Source organism: Anolis carolinensis, chromosome 2 (assembly GCF_035594765.1).
Source record: "Anolis carolinensis isolate JA03-04 chromosome 2, rAnoCar3.1.pri, whole genome shotgun sequence".
Classification (NCBI taxonomy): Eukaryota; Metazoa; Chordata; class Lepidosauria; order Squamata; family Dactyloidae; genus Anolis; species Anolis carolinensis.
In genome coordinates this window covers 89456401-89480867 of record NC_085842.1, presented here as the reverse complement: position 1 = coordinate 89480867, position 24467 = coordinate 89456401, and the positions used below count along the sequence as shown (strand labels likewise).

At 43.7% G+C, this 24467-nt stretch overlaps 1 protein-coding gene across 4 annotated transcripts in view; it reads left to right on the top strand.

The window, feature by feature from the left end:
- The window catches only part of cdhr2 (cadherin related family member 2), a 52845-nt gene that overhangs the window by 19757 nt on the left and 8621 nt on the right, over positions 1 to 24467 (top strand). For all 4 annotated transcript variants that reach the window (XM_062970201.1, XM_008121323.3, XM_008121325.3 and 1 more), the window contains 17 exons: positions 1899 to 2042; positions 2817 to 2892; positions 4020 to 4126; positions 4227 to 4460; positions 6244 to 6399; positions 7513 to 7680; positions 8028 to 8089; positions 9047 to 9290; positions 9966 to 10205; positions 11000 to 11069; positions 17456 to 18073; positions 19966 to 20037; positions 20532 to 20578; positions 20733 to 20884; positions 21957 to 22059; positions 22151 to 22239; positions 23417 to 23485. In XM_062970201.1, the coding sequence (XP_062826271.1) occupies positions 1899 to 2042; positions 2817 to 2892; positions 4020 to 4126; positions 4227 to 4460; positions 6244 to 6399; positions 7513 to 7680; positions 8028 to 8089; positions 9047 to 9290; positions 9966 to 10205; positions 11000 to 11069; positions 17456 to 18073; positions 19966 to 20037; positions 20532 to 20578; positions 20733 to 20884; positions 21957 to 22059; positions 22151 to 22239; positions 23417 to 23485 (2651 nt within the window). The remainder of the gene's footprint in view (positions 1 to 1898; positions 2043 to 2816; positions 2893 to 4019; positions 4127 to 4226; positions 4461 to 6243; positions 6400 to 7512; positions 7681 to 8027; positions 8090 to 9046; positions 9291 to 9965; positions 10206 to 10999; positions 11070 to 17455; positions 18074 to 19965; positions 20038 to 20531; positions 20579 to 20732; positions 20885 to 21956; positions 22060 to 22150; positions 22240 to 23416; positions 23486 to 24467) is intronic.

The window sequence follows — 24467 nt, the reverse complement described above, 5'->3', positions numbered from 1 at the left end:
TTATTATTATTATTATTATTATTATTATTATTATTATTATTATATTATACAAGAAGACTCAAATCAGTATTGGTGCTACTTTTTTAAAAGCTTAACATAGAATTCAATAAGAACTGAAATGAGAAACTTAGTAAATTTGTAGTCCCTAAATATGAGAAGACTTCCATTAGAAATCTCCTTTTAAGTCAATGTAGACAAATAGCCAATTATATTTTTAAATTAAAGAAACTAGGTTTTTTTTTTAAAAAAAAAAAAATAGAATAAGGAAAACAAAGGAAGGTAACAACCATACAATCAGCATTCCAATTAAAATTCAGATTATTGTTTCAGAATTTGTGCCTAGTTCTTTCATGGAGAAAGAGATTTAAGAGAGAACGTATTTGGACTGTTGACTAAGGTGGTTTCAAAAAACAAACTGAAGATGAACTTTCAAAGGTTTGAGAGAGGCTAAAGCCAGTAAAAACTGAGGGTGTTCAAGGATCAGGATATTTGTAGGCACACCAAGATGCTTGTTTATAAAGCTGTTGTCCTCCTGACAATACAAAACACGGACCATCTACAAATGTCACTTCTGGAAAGATTCCATTCGTTTTGCCTTGAAAAATTCTGCAAACCTCTTGGGAAGACAGGTGGACAAATGCCAGCATTCTGGAGAAGCAAAGACCACCAGCATTAAAATGATGATTCTCCACCATCAACTTTATTGAACTGGCCATATTGTCTGAATGCCCAATTACCATCCCCGAAGCAGTTACTTTACTCTCAGCTCAAGAATTTAAAATGTAATGTTGATGGACAGCAAAAGAGATTTAAAAATGGGCCTAAAGCTAACCTTAAAAATGTGAAATAAACACCAAGAACCGGGAGCCCTGGCCCTTGAACGTTCTAACTGGAGGTCAACGGTTACCAATTACTGTTAAAAACAGTTCTAGTCCACTGAGCTAATGAAAAGTGATGAAGCCCTTCCCGTGATGCAGGGGGACTTCCTGTCAGCGCCCATCACAAAACGTCAAAATAATCCCTGGTATTAAAGCTGCTGCCCAATTCTTGCATGGTAAATTAAAAAAAGAAGAAGTAAGAAACAGTGCTACTTTAGGAGATTGCTAGTTTTCTTTTAATATTAGAGTTTGATCCTTCGCAATGAAGTTAGACACATTCTTTTTTAAAGGGGAGAGGGCGGGGAATCCACTTGCTCATGGGATAAGGATGAAAACATAGTAACAGGTAAAGCAGTAAATTCCAACGACTTGTGATAAGTTACGAATAACAGGACATAGTGATTTGCAATGCTACAGGACTAAACGCCACACATGATTATGCTACCCCCCCCCCCATGGGATAAGGTCCATTGAAGAGGCATGAGTAGAGGGTGAAAGGGAGAAACCTGCCAAGAAGAAGGTGTCTCAAACAAGCCCTTGTTGTGATTGCCTTCCATCTAGAAATGTATGTCTTCATTGTGAAAGACTATGTGGATCCAGGATAGGTCTTCACTGTCACTTATGGACCTATCACCAAGACTCTACCTTTGGAGGACAATCATACTGGGTCAGGAGTGATTGCCTACGATGACATGCACTCCCTATGCATTCTCTGTGTCCCTAGTTATGCCACTGACCTTCCTTTCTCTTTGTCTCTCTCTGTCTCACAGATGTGTCACTTCTTGGGGCCTCCGGGAACACCAATCCCCAGTAAAATACGAAAGGCCTCCCATGCCTTTTTTTCACCCCACAAAAGGGGGTGGTAATATGAAACTTGGTGCTGTTTTCTGGGAGTGGAAGTTCCCTTGGAGAGTTCTGAAAATTGTCTCTTAGATCCCCACAACTTGGTCAGCCCTGGAATAGGTGAAGAATGACAAGAAGCTGCAGTTATCCTTGTTTGTTCTTTGTTTTTGTCTCCAGGATGGAGGGGGATTGCTGAATGGTGCATTTATCTATCAGAACAGTACAGCCTATCTATCTGTGACAGTTGTTGATGTGCCTGACCTGGACCCACAGTTTTTGGGAGAGCCATACATCGGCTCAATACCTGAGAACAGCCCCTTGGTAAAGAGCACTTTTGGTTTTATTTGGGGTCACCCCCCCCCCCCCCAAAAAACAAAAATCTGAAGTTTCTGTTATAGAAAAATTGCAATGCAATGCCCTTTGTAGGATGGGCATTGCATTAATACTTTGTGTGTGTGTGTCCGTGTCCACATATGAGTATATATGTTCCGAACACTATTGTTAATCACAGGTAGAAGAGCCCCACTGAATCAGTGGTAATTTACTAAATTAACACTTAAAGAAACTGAAATAAATTGATTCAATTAATCCACTGTAGCTGGAACAACAGCAGGATTTGGATTTATGTGTGTAGCAAGTATATGGTGTTCAATAACCCTCCATTACCTAAACAGAAGACCATGTATTTTAAGCAGCAGTTCTTAGAAAGCCTATCTTGCAACCTGGCAGTGTGAGAAAGAAAATAATGTGATATCTGATGTGACTCATGCTGTGAGAATAAACCACATCTTGTTGTAGACTGGTCTAACAGAACTCCCAGTACAAACTATGGGGTACAACCTGGTGTACAGTGAAAGCTCTTGGAAGCTATTAGCACACCATCACTACTTCTCGGCTCTTCTGTCTGGTCTGTTTTCTTACTAGACAGATTTTATGTCTGAGTTGTCGATGCCAACTTTTTAGTTCCATTGATTAAGAACCCACTGTTTAATTTGAATTTAATTAGAGTGGAGATGGCATTCCCTCCCCCCCCCCCAACTTGTTATGGGTAGCACAAATAAGCATTCCTCTTATTTGTGACTTTCTTTATTGTAGGGCACATCTGTGGTCCAGGTGTTAGCCATTGATGGAGACAAGGATGTGAATGATATTATCTATTACAGCATCACCAGTGAGTAATGGGAGGGTGAAGGGATTGCAGAGAGATAGGGAAGACCAGGGTTAGGATCCCTGTAGTCTAGGACTGGAGTATCATGTCTTTGCATTAATGGGTGTGTGCATCTTGCAGAAGTATAACTGGAGAAAAGGATACGCAGTGCAGTGTATCATTTTAAGTCCTTCCTAAATCTTAGTGGGTCTCTGGCCAGTCTCATTATGATTGCTGGCATAATTAGCCATGACATGTAACATAAACATCCTATTCCAACCAAACACACTTTGGTGGATTTGTACACATCATGTTGTGCCTTGTGAAATGCGGTGTCCATGTAGAAAATAGCATCACTGTCCATATCAACCATTATGGTTCTCCAAGCTAGCCTTCTTGTAAAAAGCAGTGGAGGCGCTGAGGTAGAAGTGCCTAGGCTCTGCCTCCTTCCTTGATGCTTTGTCTGCAGAGAATACTTTACTCAACCAAGCCTTCTATAGATACGGTAGCCAACATCCCCTTTGCTGAATAGGACATCCATGCTTACATTTTTGTATGACTGGCTACATAAGGCTTGCTCTATCCATTTCCTCCAAGATGCCACCTTATCTTCTGCTCCAGTTGTTTGTGAATGTCCCTATGACAGACTGTGGATGCTTCCAGAATTGAATTGTCTCCAGAGGAGAAGAGGTGGCTCAGTGAATTCACTCTGGGTTTTAGTCTGAAATTTAAGAGAATGATTTAAGATGCTGAACCTACTTGAAGGGATAGACAGAGTTTCACATCTTGGAAAGCATGCTGAAAGTACCAGGCAGATTTCTCTCCCACTGCCATCAGAGCCATTTGCCTTCTTGCACTATACTGTGCCTTGCAGCTGGCCCTTGAACCCTCTTTCTGCCTCAGACCCAGTCTTGAGGAAGGGAGGAAGGAAGGAAGAAAGGACAGAAGCCCCATTTGAAAACTTTGAGGTGGCATTAGGAAGGTTGCTTTGAAGGAGCTTCTTTTTTTCTGAAATCCAAAGGGAAAGCAGTTAATAGGAATCATTTGGGAGATGGGAATGTTACATTTTTGACTTCCTCTCCTTCTTAGGAAATCTGCTGTCTGTTCTTATATGGCTCAGGACATATTTTCCTCTTCTCCCTCTTTTCTAGATACAACTAGCTTGTTTACTATCAGCAATACCACAGGGGTCATTTCTGTGAGTGGCAACCTGGACCGAGAGGGTGTTCCAGGCGAGGAGGTGCAGCTCCAGGTTGTGGTGAGTAGCAGGCTAATCCTGGTAAGCGGGAGCCTCCCCTACTCACAGGCACACACTCTTGCACAAGGCCTTCATTTGTCTCTCTTGCTCCAACATTCAGGCTCGAGAAAGAAACCTCAACATTTACCACCAGGTGGCACAAGTCAGCACCATTGTCACCATCGGAGTCACAGACATTAATGACAATACACCTCAGTTCTACTGGTGTGCAGATTACCCTGCTTGCAACTTCACAGGGTCCCCGGAGGACAACTTCACTGGAGATATTGAGGAGCATGCCTCTGCCAGAACACCAGTGGCTGATCTCAACATCGCAGCCTATGATCCTGACAAGGTGAGCAGGAGGTGAGGTTTTAAATGGTATTGCATTGGTTTTATTGTAAGCCTCTTTAAGTCTCTGTTGTAAGGAGAAAAAGCAGGGTATAAATAACAATAGGAGCCCCTGGTGGCACAGTGGGTTAAACTACTGAGCTGCTGAACTTGCTGACCGAAAGGTTGGCGGTTTGAATCCAGGGAGCAGGGTGAGCTCCCGTTGTTAACCCCAGCTTCTGCCAACCTAGTTGTTCCACAGCATGCAAATGTGAGTAGATCAATAGGTACTACTCTGGTGGAAAGGTAGCGGCGCTCCATCGAGTCATGCCAGCTACATGATCTTGGAGGTGTCTATGGACAATGCCAGCTCTTCGGCTTAGAAATGGAGATGAGCACTAACACCCAGAGTCAGACACAAGTAGACTTAATGTCAACGGTAAACTTTACCTTTACCTAAATAATAATAAACATCATCACCATCATCATCATAGTTGAACGTCCTATGGATGGGGTGAATGCCAAGGCAGAATTACAAGAAATTGCAGTTTTGGAATAATAATAATAATAATAATAATAATAATAATAATACCCACCTCTCCTTGTGGCTCAAGGCAAGTCACAGTACAGTCAAAAAACACAAACATTGCAAAAATTCTATAAACACACATATTATAATGTAGTTATGTAAAAGATAAAAAGAATAATTGATGCAAGATTTACTGCAAAATTTGTTGGTAACAGCCCCAGACTCAATTTTCTATGTATTCTCATTACATTTTAAAGCATGCCTTTGGATTTATCAGTTGCTCATTTACTTACTTCTTCGAGTATCCTATAGGGACCTTATTCTTAAGCTCTTGCGTTATTGTCAAATCAGGACATTCATATTAAATGCTAGGATAGATATTAGCAGTTTCCTTTACTAATGGTCCAGAGAGCATTCTGTCACCTTAACTTGTTTTGCCACCTGGAACTTCTTTGTTCCACCTGGTCTTCATTACTTTTTCTGATTGCTCACCTAAAACTTAATTAAAGTATCTCTGGTGCATTTGTATATTGATTTAGGACCATGGTGGGAATTATTCTCCATTGCTCCATTGTTCTCCACTGACCAAGGCTAATGGGATTTGCAGTAAAGGTCCATGATCCCTACCCTTAATTTAGGGGTTGATCTAAGAATTACAAACATTTCATGTTTTTTAGACATTCATCATTTTGTAGCATAGTAATTCAGTTTTATTAGCAAATCGGAGGTTAAACCGACCCCTTAGAAGAGATACGGACACATTCAGAAATTGTAATAAAAATGTATGGGGACAAAGCATATTTCATAAAAACCTTTCACTTATATTTTTAAAAATATATGATTTGTAAGATAATAACATGCATTTCCAAGATTTTTGTCATTTCTCCTTATGTTTATGCAACACTCTTACACAATGCAATTAACACAGTAATGTGTTGCGACACACAGTCAGGGAAGCTCTGATCTAAGAACATTTCAGATATTCTTTTGATAGGAGCTTGAGACCTTACTTTACAAATTAAGAGTTATGATTAAAATGCAGTGCAAACACAAAGGAAGCAAACAGAAGGTGTGCGGTGGAGTCACCTGTCTGCCATTTCCAAAGCTTGCAGACCAAACAAACAAGCAAACAATTAATAAAACAGAGGGAGATCCTGAGCTTTAAAAACCGCACACGGAGTCTTCGTTCTCCTGGGTGGTATGAGGTCATTCCTTCTGGCTCACTAACTATGTTAAAAGCTGCCTGCTTTAGTATCCCACTGCCTTTTTCTCCAACCAGGGTTCCAATGGCACCTTCCAGCTGTACTTGCAGGGTCCGGATGCTTTGGCTTTTTCAGTGTCACCACAGAAGATTGTGAATGAAGGTGTTGTGCAGGTTCTAGTCAGGCAACCAGGTCTTGTGGATTATGAGAAGAAACCAACTATGACTGTGGAGGTGAGAAAAACAAAAAGATAGACGCTTTTTCTGTGCAGGAAAACCAGTGCATGTATTCATAGAATCATAGAGTTGGAAGAGACCTCATGGGCCATCCAGTCCAACCCCCTGCCAAGAAGCAGGAAAATTGCATTCAAAGAATGCGAAAATCGCATTTATGTATAAGTCAAAAATGTATGCCAAAAGATTGACCCGCTCAAGAAAGGAGTCAGCATACTCAGGTCAAAATGGTATCTTTGTGTACTCTATCTCCATTTTTGAAAGCCTTGGCAGGAAAATGGCATTGACAGCACTACCCTTTCTAGTTGGGAAGACTTCAGAGGTTCAGTAATTCTTTTATGGTAGGCTCTCCCTGATGGACTCTTGCATACTCCCATGGCTGTCTGCAGTCAGCCTGCTTTCCTCTCCAGCTCCTCTGGGGAACCCAGTAGACTGGCTGAGGGGGGGGGGGGGGGTCAGTGTTTCTTTTAAGATAGGCTCTTTCTGATGGACTCTTTCCCACCCACATCCATGGTTGTCAGTTGTTGGCAACTAGCCCGCTTGCCTCCATGTTCTTCCCAATTTCTCTGAGGAGGCCAGCAGACCGGCTGTGGATGTCAGGGCTGGAGAAGGCAGCTAAACAAAATCAGCAATCACTACAGCCAAGGAGCAGGGAGGGATAAGTCTGAATGGCCAGACTTCTCCTGCTAGACTGTATGGCAACAGTGTATTTAGCAACAATTACACTACAAGTTCTAGGACAACAAATCCATTTTAACTGCCTTGTCTGCAGCCTATGGAATTCTGAGTGGGGGATTCTGGAGTTGTAGTTTGATAGTCCCTTTTCTGAGCACAATGAGACCAATCTCATGTCAAACCAAAGCACCCAAATGTGGTTACTGCTGAGGAAAAGGATCCTCAATTGCCCTGCAGTCTGAAAAGATGAAATCTGCACTCCAGAGGATGACAATGTTTCTGGCTGGTCTTGTATCCTCACTTGGGTAGGACAGCAGGAGAAGCATCGTAATGTTAATAAAGGTCCAGCCTGGAAGCATTTCTGCTCTGTTGATGTACATGGGTGAATGTGCTTAGGGTGCAGCTTAATGATTTGGTTAATCCTTCTGATCCTGGCAGATAGTTGCAAATGACACTGGAAAGGCAACTGATTGCTGCTCTTTTGCCACCGTCACCATCCATCTTGCTGACATCAATGACCACAGACCTGAGTTCAAGAAGAGTGACTACAAGCTTTCTGTGCTGGAGGAGAGCCCACCAGGCACTGTTGTTTCTTCAAACATCACAGTAAGAAAGAAAACTCCATAGCTCCCTTTGGGCCAGGAGTGGACATCGAGGTGGAGATAAAGAGCTTTTTGGGGGGTGGGATCATAGGGGCAGATGCTTTAAGACCACATTTTGGAGCATTCATCATGGGCTTCCTCTATACCTCAAAGCAGAGCTCAGAAAAGTTACAGCTTGGGACTGCAGCTCCTAGAATCTCACAACTAACAATTTACTGCTGCCTGGAGGATTCTGGGCATTGTAGTCCAAAATAGTAAAATTTGCAGTATTTTTATAGAAGCTGCAGAACCTTCTCAGAATTAACTATGCAAATGAACATTGAGTGTGATTGGATTTCTCTCTCTCTACAGGCCACTGATCCAGACAGTGGACTCTATGGAGAAATCACCTATCAATTGTTGCCGGAAAGCATGTATGTATCTCCACTTGCTGTAAGAGCAGGAGGAGGGTAATGGTGTAGGCCAGGGGTCCCCAAACTAAGGCCCGGGGGCCGGATGCGGCCCTCCAAGGTCATTTACCTGGCCCCCGCCCTCAGTTTTATAATATTTTATATCAGTTTTAATAATATAATATATTGTATATACATATAATATTGAAAATAATATTATGTTACACAATATAATACTAATAATAATACCATATAATAATATTAATTATATGTTATATATTACATATAATATTACAATATAGTGGTATAGTTCAATATAGTAATATATAATGCTAATATTGTGCTATGATAATAATATAATATATTGTATGTACATACAGCTGCTCTGAGTCCCCTTCAGGGTAAGAAGGGTGGGATATAAATGTAGTAAATAAATGCAGTAAATAAATAATTAATTTTAGACTTAGGCTTGGCCAAAGTCTGAAATGACTTGAAGGCCCACAACAACAACAATCCTAATTCACTTGACTATCTCATTGGCCAGAAGCAGGCCCACATTTTCCATTGAAATCCTGATAGCTTTATGTTGGTTAAAATTGTTTTCATTTTTAAATATTGTATTGTTCTTTCATTGTTCTTGTTGCTGTTTTGCACTACAAAAAATAAGACATGTGCAGTGTGCATAGGAATTTGTTCGGTTTTTTTTCCAAATGATAATTTGGCCCCTCAACAGTCTGAAGGATTGTGGACCGGCCCTCTGCTTCAAAAGTTTGAGGACCCCTGGTGTAGGCCCTCTTTTGCCGGGAGGGGATTGTCATAAGAGAATTTTCCCTCAATCTGTTATCCTCCAGATATGTTGGACTAAACTCCAGTTACTCAGCCCACATGATCAACATGATGGGATTTTCAGTTCACTCCATTTAGAGCTTGGGACAACACATATGTGAAGCCTAAGACTCCATCTGTGTTTCTGTTATGCAGTTTGTCCACTTTCACGGTGAATGAAATCAGTGGGACGATCCTAGTGGCAAATGGCAGTAAACTGGACTGGGGAATACGCTCTGTCTATTATGCCACCCTGCAAGCAACAGATGGGGGCAACTTGACTGGCACCACACAGCTGGAGATCTCAGTGATTGATATCAACAACAATGCTCCAGTTGTTACAGGCTCCTATAATGTCATTGTCAATGAGGGTCAGGACAATATCATTGTTGAGATCCAGGTAAGGCAAAAACATCGCATTCCACTTGGAAGAAGAGAATGTAGTATCTCTGATGTGATATGATGCTCTAAGCTCCTGAGAATTCATATCAGTATATCATGGTCAGGGGTGGGTTTTGGATGAACCCTTTTCCATGCCAATAAGTTACAAGGAGTGAGAAAATGCCTTGGTCATACCTGGTGGAACAGGGAAAAGGAGGGTTTGGATTATCTCTGCACTTCTTTGCTTCCTCTGTGGTTACGTACAGTTGATCTTCTATGTTCATGGATTCTGTATCCATGGATTTAACCATCCACAGCTTGATAATATTGGAAAAGAGTCCAAAAAGCAAACCACGATTTTGCCATTTTATATAAGGGGCTCGAGCAACCATGGAAGGTACTGGAATCAAACCCACTGGATACTAAGGGCCCATTGTACTGTTCAGCAATCCTTGCCTCAATAACCATTTTCATCCTAGCATCCATAGCTGGGGGAAGGGGGGGGGGTCCATCCATGCAATTGAGAACTCATGGCAGCATTCAGAAACCACCTATGTATAATCTATGTTTCTGTCCTTAAGAGACCAAAATATGCTTTTTCTTCACTAAGCTTCAGATGATCTCTTTCCAAGACAGAAGAATTTAGGAGCTCAAGGAAGCAATCTGCTAACAAGTCTTTCACTTCTCTTCCCAGGCTACTGACAAGGATGACCCAGACACGAATAATAGCCGTTTGCAGTTTGAGATTCTGCCAGGCGAATTCAGCAGCAATTTCACTATTAACCCAGACACAGGGGTCCTGAAAAGCAAAGGGCCTTTCGACCGAGAGGCCATTCCTCTGGAGCTCAATGGCAAGGTGGTGGTGACGATACTTGTCCATGATTTGGGTATCCCTCAATTGAACACCACTGTCAATGTCACTTTCCTAGTAGAGGTAATGGTGGCCTACATCAAGATGTTGGGGAAAGCTTACAAGAGCTGCCTGGGAAAGGGTTGCTTAAACGAGATACTTGGGCTGAAACAGAGGTCTTAGCCCTGTTCAGCTGACAAAGGCAATATATCACCAGTATAACTATACTGCAGCTGACTGCATTACACAAGCAAATGTCCAACAGCTGGCCATCCACCATCACCTTGTACAATAATTGATCCAAGTCCTCAGCTACTGCTAAAAATTGCACTTGCAGAACCTCCCAGGCAGCCCAAATGCTCACATAATAGTTTATGGCATGTCACAGGCCATGCACAGCTTTGAATAAGATGTCAGCCTGACACAAACTCTGTGAAAGTGCAACTGCTTACTTATTGGCATTTTACCAGTGTTAAGCATAACAGGATTCTGGCCTAGATGGTAATAATTATGGGAAAATGTGCAAAACACACAGATAGGAAGGGGGAGAGACACTTGTGGGAAATTCTGGTTTATTGCCCCAATGATTTGGTTGACGTTAAGAACTATGTGCCTTGATTTGAGATATGGTAAAGTGTCAACTACTCCACCTTGAGCAGAAAAATATCTTGAACTAATCCTGACCCTAGACATGGCATCCCCCCTTTTTGTGGCACTAGGTTATCCATAATTTTGGGGTCTCAAACTCTATACCGCCTATCTTTAGAATGCCACAACCTTCCCATCATTCACCTATCCTGCTGGCATTTACCACAGGCTCTTGGATATGAACAGTTGGACAAAACATTGTTCTGCAAACAGTTCTTCTTTTTTTCTAGGATGTAAATGACAATGCACCCAGATTCAACAGTTCATTTTACGAGTTCTCTGTCCAAGAAGGATTGTCAGGTACTGTGCTCTCCTAATTATTACTTTAGATTTCAAGGAAACTAGGATGTATTGGGGACGGAAGCATAATGGGAGATAGCTATGTCTGTTGTGTCTTAAAAAGAAAAGAACCCAACCCACAGAACTAAATAATGACAACGCAATAACAGCTCAAAACAGACAATAATCTAGATAGCATTAGATAAAGCCTTCTAGAATAACAGCATCTTACAGGTCTTTATAAAAGTAACAAGTCCTCTTTTGGGAAAAATCTTAGTAGGAAGAGAGTTCCAGGATAAAGAGGTCACTCCTATAAAGGTTCCCTTTCACACTTATCCGAAGTTGTGATTTAAGGTTCTTCTTCGTGGTGTCTGGTGAAATAAGCACAGGTGGTAGTAATTGCCCCCAGCAATGCTCTCGGAACCTTAAAACAGCTGTTTGAAGTACTTTGGCTACAGCCCCGCCCATCTTCCCCAGAAGGCATATATGCAGAGGTGGGGATGTAGCTTCAGTTCCTTTTTTTTCCGCCGTCTTAGAGCAGCTCTTTGGGAACCTCTCTGACTGTGATTTCAAGTTTCATTGACTTGGACTGTATTTTGACGATTCTTACAAGTACTTTGGCTTCAAATTGGATTTTTCGCTATTCTGGATTTCTGACCCTGGACTGTCTGACTTCGGCATTGGTATGTCTACCCCTGGGTTTAAAAAGTGTGTTTCTTGTGGCTCTAAAATGCCAGATTCTGATGGACACAATCAGTGTCTTTCCTGCCTGGGAGAGGCTCATGCTGCAAAAACTTGCTCTGCTTGTTTGGCTTTAACACCACAAGCAAGGAAGAATAGAGAAATGAGGTTAAAAGCCATTCTTTATGAGCGGGCTTTGTTTCCCCCTCCTTCCCTAGCTGGCTCCCAAACGCCACAGAAATTTAAAGGGCAGCAGCGTCCACTTACCCCTTCCAAGGAGGCCTCTCCCCTTCCAAAGAGGGCCAGGTCTAACCCTCCAGCTACTCCCATGCCTTCAAAGGCTCTGGGAGATGGAGGAGAGGCTCAAAAGAAGAAGAAGAAGCGTTCCGCTTCAGAAACTCGCAGCGCGGCCATGCTTCCAGGGCGCTCCACTCCCTGCGTGCAGGCCACGCCTCCTCCGAGGTCTACGCCATGGAGCACAGCGGTCCAAACGCCGGTTGGCTTGAGGCTTCTGCAGCCTTTGGAAGACTTCAGAGGCAGTGCGGCTTCAAACACCGTGCCTCTGCTACAGGCCCCGGTCACGGGTTTAGCCCTGCTCCCCTTGGCGGAGACAGCCCACCCACCGGAGGCAGGCGCCCAGGACCAGCCCCCACCTCCCGCTTGTGCGGTAGAGACAACTGGGGTGCGAGGAGATGCAGCTCAGCCTATGGCGAGCCCTTCCTTCTCTCAAGAGGCTATTGGAGCATGTAGCACGTCTGCTTCTGCAGCCCCTGTCTACTCTATGCTCACTCCCAGGGATGGGAGACTTGTAATGTCTCCAGACTTACCGTCTGGGTCTTTAAGGTACCTCAGCCCTATGCCTCATAGTGCACCAGCCTTCCCATCGCCTCCACACAGGCAAAGGTATGCTGCTGCTATAGTGCAGCCCAACACTTCAATACCAGCCAGATCTGATTATATTCATAGACCACCAGGCGGTTGTGCCTATTTTTTTGGGCCTATATTAGTTCAGGACCAGCAGCCACCGCAGCTGCCATTGGTACCTATGCAACAGCAACAATCAGTTCAGGCTGCAGTTCAGCCTATTGTTAATCCTGTGCCTTCATTGCCACCTGAAAACCCTCAGTCTCCGTCAGGCTCAGAATCTGATATCTCTCACCATTCTGAAGCAGAAGATGAGGTTGATTTGGCACTGGACCAACCAGTACCATCAGAGATGGCTGGGTTTGTTGCTCTAATGTCAAGGCTTCATAGAGCCCTGAATCTACCTGTTCCAAAAACTGAAAAGACAGTTGATTGTCACTTGTTTCCGACAGATGAGCAGCAGCCATCAGCAAAGACAGCCTCAGCTCTCCCAGCAGTTCCCTATTTACTGCAATTGGCCACCACTCCTGATATTGCTCCGACTCTGGTTGGGGCAATACCACGAAAATGTGATGCTCTATATAAAGTGGACCTTGCAACAGCTCCCTGGGTTTCGAAACCTCCAAAACCCAACTCGGTTGTGGTCAACATGATGCAGAACAAACGTTCAGCTAGAACACATATCACACCAACTGATAAGGAGGGAAGGAAACTAGAAGCTGTCGGTAAAAAGGTCCATCTTGGAGCAGGCATATCCACACGTATGGCCCACTATGGCACCTACATGGCAGCTTATCAAGACTATCTGTGGAAAAAGATAGCCCCACAATTGGAAAGTTTGCCACAGGACAAACAGACCTTGGCTAAGATAGTACAACAGGAAGGAGTGGCGTTAGCTAAAGCCCAAAAAGAGATGGCAAAGCACTCTGCAGAGGCAGCAGGCAGGATGTTCGCAGCAGCTACAGTGATACATAGACATGCATGGTTGAGAACTTCAACCTTGTCAGAAGAGGGCAAGGTCTTGGCAGAAGACCTTCCAGTCCATGATAAGGGACTATTCAACCCTGAAACTGACACACAGCTCAAGAGCGCACAGGAGGTGCGTCAAGCTGCAAACAAGTATGGATTTCCTACCCAATCAACATCTAGATACCGGGGGAAATCTTATACGTCCACATCTTATAATCGTAAACCATACGAGGCACCAACAAGACCTTTGCCTCAGGCAACGGCATCCACATCCACCAAACAAACCTCAACATCCCGGTCCAGAGGACAGGGTAAGAACAAATCCCAACCAAGGGGAAAGCAACGTTTTTAGCAAGACTTTGGTTTCTTTCCCTACCCTATCCCTCACCTTTTGTCAAGTTTGGAGATCGTTTGGCGCAATTTGCTCCCGCATGGAGAGCGATCACCACTGATAAGTGGGTATTACAGATTATAAGTTCTGGTTACTCTATTGAGTTTTTCCAGCAGCCGCATACAGGCTGTATAAAAGCTATGCCACCATCTAAAGTTTTACAGGAGGAAATTCGCACCTTGTTAGACAAGGGAGCAATCGTTCAACTCCATCCATCAATGTTTTCACAAGCTTTCTTTTCGAGATACTTTTTAGTTCCTAAAAAGGATGGAGGCCAGAGGCCAGTGTTAGACCTCAGAGGATTGAATAACTATATCAACCCTAAAAAATTTCGAATGGTGACACTGTCAACCATTTTGCCTCTGCTGCCAGATGGAGCATGGTTTGCATCCATAGACCTTAAGGATGCGTACTTCCATGTCGCGATTGCACCTCAGCACCACAGGTATCTTGCTTTTATGGTGGCACAAAAGGCTTTTTGCTTCCAGGTGCTCCCCTTTGGGATATCAACTGCTCCACGGGTTTTTACCAAAGTCATGGCTGTGGTAGCGGCACATCTCCGCCTTCAAGGGATAACTGTCTACCCGTATATAGTTATCGGAGCAGACATAGACTCTACCACTGGCAGAGCATATCTCCCGGACGATCGGTTTCAATCTCTTCGCGCAGCACTACTTACCCTCCTGCAAGGTCCATTGCCACGAGCCAGGGATGTCCAGTCAGCCTTGGGACATCTAGCATCCACAACAGTAGTAACACCTTATGCAGGGCTCAGAATGAGACCTCTTCAGATGTGGTTGTTGCGTGTCTTCGACCCGCTGACCCAAAGCCAAAACATCCGTCTCCCTGTTCCGGCTTATGTCAGCCAGTCCCTACACTGGTGGTTGTCCCGGGACAATGTGTGCGTGGGTGTTCCATTTTAGCAGCCACAAGCAACAGTGACTCTGACAACGGATGCATCCCTGTATGGATGGGGTGCACATTCCGGCTCCCTTATGGTCAAAGGCAAATGGACACAGCAGGAGGCCCAACATCATATCAATCTCCTCGAGCTCATGGCAGTACAGCGGAGCCTCCATGCATTTCAGGACTGGTGCCACGGCAAGGTAGTCCAACTATGCACCGACAATACCACGGTAGCGTGGTATATCAACAAACAAGGAGGCACAAAATCACGCTCCCTCCTAAAGAGGACCATGGACATATGGCATTGGTGCTTAGCCAACCACACCCATTTGATAGCTGTGCATGTTCCGGGAGAAGACAACAGTATCGCAGATACATTGAACAGGGAACAAGACTCGACTCACGAGTGGTCCCTTCATCCTGCCGAAGCGACTTCTCTTTTCCAGAGGTGGGGCAGTCCCCTGATAGATCTGTTTGCAGCACCACACAATGCAAAATGCGATCTGTTCTGTGCCAGACGGCAGGAAGACCAGACACGAGGGTGCCTGGGAGATGCCTTCATGTTCCACTGGTCGGGTCCACTTCTGTACGTGTTTCCACCGATACCCCTTCTCAACAGAGTAGTATCAAAACTGTATCACGACAGAGCCAACTGCATACTCCTCACGCCGTGGTGGCCCAGGCAGCCCTGGTTTGCTCTCCTTGATGTCGCAAGGGCAGTATCTTCCCCTTCCACTTCGCCCGGACTTGCTCACAGCAGACCAGGGACGCCTCCGCCACCCAGACATCGCATGTCTCAGACTCACGGCATGGAGGATTCATCCTGACCATTGTCTCAAGCAGTGAGAGACATATTGGATGCAGCACATAAACCATCAACAAAGCGATCATACGCTTACAAATGGAAAAAGTTTACTGACTTTGTCTGGCGACAAGACAGAACCGTTGACAGCTCCAACATCAATAGTGTTGGAATTTCTTGCATCACTAGCAACTCGAGGCTTACATTTGTCATCCCTCAAGTGTTACTTAGCAGCAATCTCAGCAAATTGGAAAGAAACAGGACGCCAGTCTTGTTTCCAAGACCCTCTTATACAACGGTTTCTGCAGGGGTACAGAAACATGCGACCTCCAGTAACACCTCCTATGGGAAGGCATGGAGCCTTCAATTGGTTCTCTCTGCATTACAGAAACCACCCTTTGAGCCATTGGCCCAGGTGGATCTCTCATATCTCTCATGGAAAGTGGCATTTCTGCTAGCTATTACCACAGCTCGAAGAGCAAGCGAGCTTTGTGCATTGAGAGTAGATCATCCTTATATGAGATTCCATGCTGACAAGGTTATCATGCGCACTGATATCTCATTCCTTCCTAAAGTAGTCTCTGCATTCCATCTGACTGAGGATATTGTGATACCCTCATTTTTTCAGAACCCTTCCACTCCACTCAAACACTCTCTGCATCTACTGGATGCCAGGAGGGCACTTGTATATTATGTGGAAAGGACTAAAGAGTTCAGAGCTTCACCCAGACTTTTCCTGAAGTATGCTTCTCAATCAAAAGGTCTACCTGTTTTCTCCCAGAGGTTATCAGGATGGATTGTGGCCACCATTCGGCTAGCATATGAGCTAGCTCATCAGCAGCCTCCATTTGTCATCAAAGGACACTCTACTAGAGCGGTGGCGACTTCCACAGCATACAGCCGTGGCATACCGCTCCACGAAGTGTGTAGAGCAGCCACATGGGCCATGCCACTCACCTTTGTGGCCCATTACAAAGTGGATCTGCTCTCCAGGAAGCAAGCAGCATTTGGCAGAGCTGTTCTTGGATCAGCACTGTCATGACGCCCACAGACCATGGTGAGTAGCTTGCTAGTCTACCACATGTGCTTATTTCACCAGACACCACGAAGAAGAAGCAATGGTTGCTTACCTGTAACCAGGTTTCTTCGAGTGGTGATCTGTGAAATTATCACATCCCCACCCATCCTCCCCGCTGATCATCATGACTTTTTTCTCTAGCCGCTTTCGGCGGCGGGGAACTGAAGCTACATCCCCACCTCTGCATATATGCCTTCTGGGGAAGATGGGCGGGGCTGTAGCCAAAGTACTTCAAACAGCTGTTTTAAGGTTCCGAGAGCATTGCTGGGGGCAATTACTACCACATGTGCTAATTTCACAGATCACCACTCGAAGAAACCTGGTTACAGGTAAGCAACCATTGCTTCACAACAGAAATCTGTTCTGATCTTGTGCCTCACATATTAAGGAATAAAATGATTAATATGGGGACATGAATGCTTTTTTTCTATACGTTGGGCATAGCTTACTTAAGATTATGACCTGTACACTGAATTAAGCCCAGAATGTCACGCTGAAGTAGCAGAATGTTTTGAAGTTTTGGAACAAAAAGAGGTGGTAAAAGTAGGACGTAACTGTCCTATGACTATATTTCTTGCTTTCAGATATTCTCTTTCAAGAGAAACCAAAATAAAATAAAATAAAGGCTTCACTCTTTTATATGATCTTGGGGGTGGGGAGGGAGTTCAATACAATTGAGATCCTGTTTATTCTAATTAACTGTCCATCATTCCCAGGTGTCTTTGTGGGAAGTGTGGAGGCCACAGATGCTGATCAAACAGATATTAACAACCGTATCTCCTTCCTCATTGTGGAAAGCAGTGTTGGTTCAAACAATTTTCTCATCAACTCCATTTGCCAAACATTTGGCTCGTGCCAGGGAAATTTGCGTTTAGGCCCAGGCGTTGAGTTTGACTATGACCGGATGCAGCCAAAGTTCTTCAATCTGACTGTGCAGGCTGAAAACTCAGACTTTGGGGGGCATGTTGATGTCGACACTGCTGTGGTGATAGTGAATGTGCTGGATGTCAATGATGAGTCCCCATCCTTGGTGCCATCTCCCCCACAAAGCATTGAAGTGTTGGAAAATGCCACTCTGAATGAAGTTGTAGCTGTACTAGAGGCCACTGATGTGGACACCAACCACTCACTGCTGTTCCAGGAGTTAGCTGTCATATGCTTCAAGGGCTCAGCCAGTGCAGGCAACGTATGCCAAAAGTGGTTCCGCTTGGAGTCAAATGGCTCACTTCTTGTGAATAGTACAGAAATAGACTATGAGGTCTGTGATCTTGTAGAACTTTCCCTGCGTGTCAAGGATGAATTCACGGAGATGGGAGACCCCTACAGTAAAAATGGTAAAGTAACTAAATGTACACTTGGTCTTATACTTCCTCTGACTATTGAGATTTATAGTCTTCCCTCTTTCCTACTATATCTCTCCTGTTAGCACATACTTTCTGTCCTAGCAGGCTGTGCTTGAGGGAGTCATGCTTATTGATGGTGCCATGCATTCCAGTTGAATGGCAATGTAAATTGCAGAGAAAAATTGCTGAGATCAATAAGTAGGATAAATTAAGCCTATCAAGCTTTCCATACCCTTATCCCCGGGAAACAGGAGCCCCTGGTGGCGCAATGGGTTAAACTCTTGTGCCAGAAGGACTGCTGACTGAAAGGTTGGTGGTTCAAATCCTGGGAGTGGGGTGGGCTCCTGTTTGTCAGGTCCAGCTTGAGAGAAACCTCCTACAGAATGGTAAAACATCTAGGCATCCCATGGGCAATATCCTTGCAGACAGCCAATTCTCTCACACCAAAAGCAACTTTCAGTTTCTCAAGTCGCTCCTAATACAGAAAAAAAATCCCTTGGGAACATAGTTGACCAAAACAGTTGTTGCTACAGTTGAGATGAGGGTGTGGCTAGGTGTAACAGTTTCATAGCTCGTGCTGTGTTGAGCTGATTATCTATAATGTAAGGATAAGTGGAGAAATACATGAAGATCAGTATAGAAGGAGGAAGTGAACATTCCTCATCTCTCTTTTCTCTATTCTACAAATTATTAATCTGCTGCTGTTTTTCTCCCAGAAAAAGTGGCTCTTGTTATGGAGACCCATCAACCAAAACTCAATGGCTAAGAAGATGATTTAGGACATAAATGAAAGGTTTAGCTCATCCATTCTAACCACCCAAATTGCTCTGCCTTAAATCTCCATACAAACTTTGTGGTATTTGAAGTGGCCACATCAGTCTGAGTGTGATGGTCTTATTTTCTTATCTGTATGGCTGTGCTGCTCTACTAGTTTCACTAACCCAGAAAGCTGACTAAAAGGAATGCAGCCATTGCGGTTCTGTTCCCAGCATCTACACAGCTGCTGGCTCCTTATCTCTTTGAAACAGTGTTTCCCTCACTGCAGTCACCAAAAGAGCCACACACAATTCCTTTTGGCTAACGCTGGAGGACACGTGCCTGTGCCATTGGCTGAGAGTGTGAATTATGCTGATAGGCAGAGCACTGTTATCCCACTGTAGAATATTATTTCAGATTTAAACCTATGCGACTAAGGCCCAGGTTATTTGAAGAACTACATCTTTCTTTACGATCCTGTTAGAAATTTACGATCATTTAGGGAGGGCCTTCTCTCTGTCCCACCACCTGCTCAAGTGCACTTGGTGAGTGGCTGTTCCCAGACTTTGTGACTCCCTCTCAAAAGAGACCAAGATGACCCCATCCCTGTTTGCCTTTTGCGAGGCAGGTCAAGACATATCTCTACTGCCAGGTATTTGGGGGAGGATGAGGGGCATGCTACTGATGAGGGGGAGGTTGTGGGTGGGATTTTGGGGGAATTGTGAACTTTAAATATAATTGTAATTTTATTTATTGCATTCTAATTGTATTTTAATTGCATATCCATGCACTAATATGTGATTTTTATTTTTATTTTTTTGTATTCGTTCTATTTAAATTTTTTATTAGATTGTGTGATTGTTAGCTGCATTGAGTCCCTATGGGGAGAAAGGCGAGATGTAAATAAAGATCATCATCATCATTGTCATCATCATCTCAGAACTCCCTACCAGCATAATTAATGGCTACAGTAGCTGGTAAATTCTAGGAGTTGTGGCTGAGGAAGCCAACTTTTCCAAGTACTAGCCCTATGCATTGGGAGCATAGGTGTGCTGTGATTGTGGGGCTACAGGGAAGGCCTGAAGAACTCTGGCAATGAATTAAATCTCTTATTTTTTTCTCCCTAGAGACCCTGAAGATTCTCATTGTTGATGTGAATGACAACCCACCAGTATTCCTGAATAGCACTGGCACCTTTGGTGAGAGTAATGCGCACAAGAGAATCACAGTTGTCAGGGTGTGCCATACTGCACTTTGATGGATAGGCAGGGGTAGTAATATTTAATTTTGCTTCAAGGATTCTGTAGTTTGTCTTTTCCATTTCAACTACAGTACTCCTTTTGTTCAATGGTAGAGGCCAGTTTCTTTGGGATCTGAGACAGACAGATGCATCCAAGTACATATTTAATAAATCCTAACTCATTGCAGTTCTCAGAATGTTCCTCAGATCAGAAAGGTATATTCCCTTTCATGATACATATCATAGTTCTGCCTTTTCATTGCAAAGTAAAGATATCATTAGATTTCTGTCCAACATTCCTTAGTCAGAGCTACTAAATGCCCATCCAGAGAACCATTATTTGAACATAGCCAGATAGCCTAGTGTTTGAAGTTGGTCCTATAGATAATAGTGTCACCACACTCCACATTTTGGCATACACTCATCTCTTGTTTGTCTGGTGTTTCGTTGCAGTGGCAATCCCAGATTATCCAGTGGGCTTCCAAGTGGCTGTGGTCATGGTAAGATAGTGCAGTGTTTGTGTGTGTATGTGTGCATGTATTCATTTGACAAACCACCAGTGTTCAAAAATGGCAGTTGCTTCTCAGAAGCAGGGTGGGGAGAGAATTTCACAAATGTATGGACAAACATGAATAGTTTCCTTTCTTCTTCCAGGCTAAGGATGATGATTCAGGTGTGAACAGTGTGATCTCCTTTAAACTCTCCAGAGTAGTTTTCATCTCAGACACTGGACTTGAGCGGGACTATGAAAATCTTTTCAAAGTTCAGACAACAGTGGAAGAAGACTTCTACGCTGGAAGCATCCAGTAATTAAGGAGTTTGATTGTCTGTGACTGTCTTGTGAAGACCACCTTTAAACTAAAGAGGGCACACATACCCCACATGTTTCATGCTAGGGTGGGCCTGCTTCAAGGGTTATTTTGGGCCCTCTGGAACCTTGAGCTGTTCCACTTCCAGTGCACTTGTTGAAAACAGAAGTGGTATTTTAGACCAGTGGATCTCAGTTTTTGGGCTTCTAGACATTTTGGACTTCAGCACCCAGAATACCTGGCCAGTGGCCAAGCTGCCTGGGACTTCTGGGTGCTAAAGTCCAAAACGCTTGGAGGGCCAAAGTTTGGGGACCACTTTGTTAAGCAGGCAGAAGTTGCTTCTACTCACTTTCCAAAGGATATTTTTTCTGTTTCTGGTTGTAGAAGAATAGTTGATATTCCCAACTGGGCCCATTTAACCCTGTTTTGCCTTTAAAAATGTGGGAATATGGAAGGTATTTTTTTAAAATTGGGGTTAGAGATTCAAGGGTCACAGCATAAAATGTAAGTCACAGCCTATGCAATCCTAATACTTACTCGATATGAAGAATAGGGAACCTCTGGTCCATAGTCCATTGGGATTTCTCCTCTGACTCCCAAACTTGTTTTCCAGCCAATTCCCATAAGTCAGTGGTTCTCAAACCATGGGTCCCCAGATGTTTTGGTCTTCAACTCCCAGAAATCCTAACAGCTGGTAAACTTGTTGGGATTGCTGGGAGTTGTAGGCCAAGACACCTGGAGACCCACAGGTTGAGAACCACTGCAATAAGTGATCAGAGAGGACAGGATGGATAAACCTGCAATACTTTCCACAGAACTATGGGGCCTTACACACCCATTATGTTGTTGCTGTGATTGTTGGGTAGCTTCCAACAGTTGAACTAACATACTTCAGTACTCCAATACAGAGTCTAAAATGAGCATATGATTTATCATATCTCCCCATAACCTACTTCCCAGTTGAAGTGAGGCAGTAAATCCACACATGTAAGAATACTCCAAAGTGAGGATGAGGCCTGCTTTATGTTGATACAGAGTCCATATGACACTAATGCCTCTTTTCCTTCAGAGTTGCAAGCAACCTTGACGGTTCACTGAAAGGGCGATACCAGGTGACCGTGGAAGCCAAAGATCATGGGATTCCTCCACTAAATTCCTCAGAATCACTTGATGTACGACTGTTTTCTTGTCTGGCTAGTTTCTTTCCACAATGCAAACATTTATTATGACTTAATTCTGAGAACTATTATGCCTCCTTTCCAGATTTTCACTGTGGACCAGACCTACCGTGTCAAGCTAGAATTTTCAGCAACCTTGAAGGAAGTGCAAGATAACTCAAATGCGATTGAAATGTATGGTATCCTTTCCTTCTCTTTCAGTGGGCTGATCTGGGCCAGGAAGGAAATAACTGCTACAGATGGAGTGGTGAAATGCATAGAGAGGCAGAGCATGGACGACTGCTCTCAGAATCCACAACCAGTATTCTGGAAATTGTAGTCCAAAAAAGAACTGTTTTAATCTCTATAGATATTTTGTATTAAGGAAATCAATAAGCCTAGACTACCCACTACATGCCTCCTGATTATAATTCTAATGGAAGCCTTTAAGTAGACATTGGTGAGACATCTTTCAGCAATGCTGTATTTGCGTATTCCTGTGTGGTTGGGAGTTGAACTAGATGGCCTTTGTTACCCCTTCCAACTTTGTCATTCTTAGTAAGCCAGTCAACTGTGGCGCTCTGAAATGGACACAGTCATGTGCATTATTTGTTTTTAATTGTTATCTCTGACTTATGACAACTCTAGCAATGAGAGACCTCCGAGAGTACTGATTATCATCTGGGCATATTTAAAGTATGCTCAATGGAGAGAATCAGTAAATGTCCCAATGATTTTGGTGGAGTTACTTTGAGAAGACCCGAGTCAAGTCCACTGCAATGTTTTTTTTTTAAAAAACCACATTCATCCACATACACTTGTCTTTTTTTCAGTCTTCATGTTGGGTGAAGTAGGGATGATTTTCTAGATACAAAGTCAACATGCTCTTAAACACGCTGGGTGGATATTTTCTGAAAGGATTACATGGAAAGGTAGGGAATGCATTCTGTTACATCAAGTTGAGTCTGTTTAGAGCAATATATTCTGACCCTCCTTCCCTGTGCAACACAGATGGTCTTGACCATATTGTTGTACAAATCTCTCCAGAATTTACTATCTCAGTTTTGTTCCCTTAGGAGGTAGAGTCAGTTTCCTAAAGGTTAGAGGCTAAAAGTAGCTTCCTCCCATGCCCATTTCCTGCACCACTGGTTCCCATTTCCTCTCTTATCTATCTTTATCACACCTACAGAGAGATTCTCACTGTCATCTCTTTGTCTGAGAGTGAGGAGTGACCTATATGCTACAGAAGAAAGGAGCATGTGTTGGCAGTAGAGTTGTTTTTGGGATAACCTCCAGCATGCAGCCTGTATCTTGTGGGTTATTTGGGCTAGAATCTGTTGATAAGTTGTCTCTTTTCCTGTGTTGCTTCCAGAGCTCTGCGTACAGCAACCAACTCAGCAGTCTACATATCAGCAATCAAAGAGGCATCATCAAACTTCAGGTGAGAAAGGTGACCATGACAACAGGGTTGGTGACAGGAAATGGGAAGTGGAAAAGAGTGGAGGATGTGGCACCCTGGTCAGTGGGTTGGTGTCATCAAATGCAGTACTCATGGTGTCACCTTGGTAGACCTCCTCCTGTATCAGACCAGGCACAGATGAGCTGTGCCCACCTGAGTTCTCAGGCAGGTATATTTAATGGGAGGCATTCCATCTGTATCCCTGCTCCTCCTGCATTCTGAGATTGTGTGCACATACATCTAATATATTCATCCTTGCTTGGGTGCTCAGTTCCTCCCTCACCATTTTATTTCTGACAGTAATCACAGCCATCACAGCAGCAGAGCCACCAGGGCCACTAGGCATGTGCGATATCTTCGGAATTATCATAACTCGGAATTAAATCGGATCTTTTTTGGGTGCCTAACGGGGTTCTGACGTGATTTGGTGTCTCGAAATTAACTTTCAAATTCGAAGCGTTTGAACCCATTGATTGAATGGGCTCGGAAGTACCTCGGATATATGAGAAAGTGTTTTTAATGCAACCAAACTTTGTTTGCAGGGAGGAGCAAACTAGCCTCAGCTTGCCTCTTTGCCCAATCAGTGCTGAAATTTGTGTAAGGGGAGGGGGTTTGGATGTCCTGCTTAAAACCCCTCCTGCATGCCTTTGAGCCTAATTCTGGCCGGGGAAGGAACGAGGGTGGTTTTTTATTTTTATTTTTTATTTTTTTGCTGCTGCTGGGTTAGAGAGGAGGGAGCCTTTGCAAAAAAGAAAGAAGAAAGAAGTGAAAAAAAGAGAAGGCATTTATTTTGGGAGACAAAAGTGCAAGGAGGGATTTTTTTGGGGGGGGGGGTTGTTTTGTTTTAAAAATCTGATGCAGTTTTTTTGCTCTGCCAGTGGCCTGGCTAGGCCACACACAAGCCATGTGCTGCTTGCCTGGCAAAGTAGTACTGCATCTTCCTTCTTCTGTATAAATAGGCGGT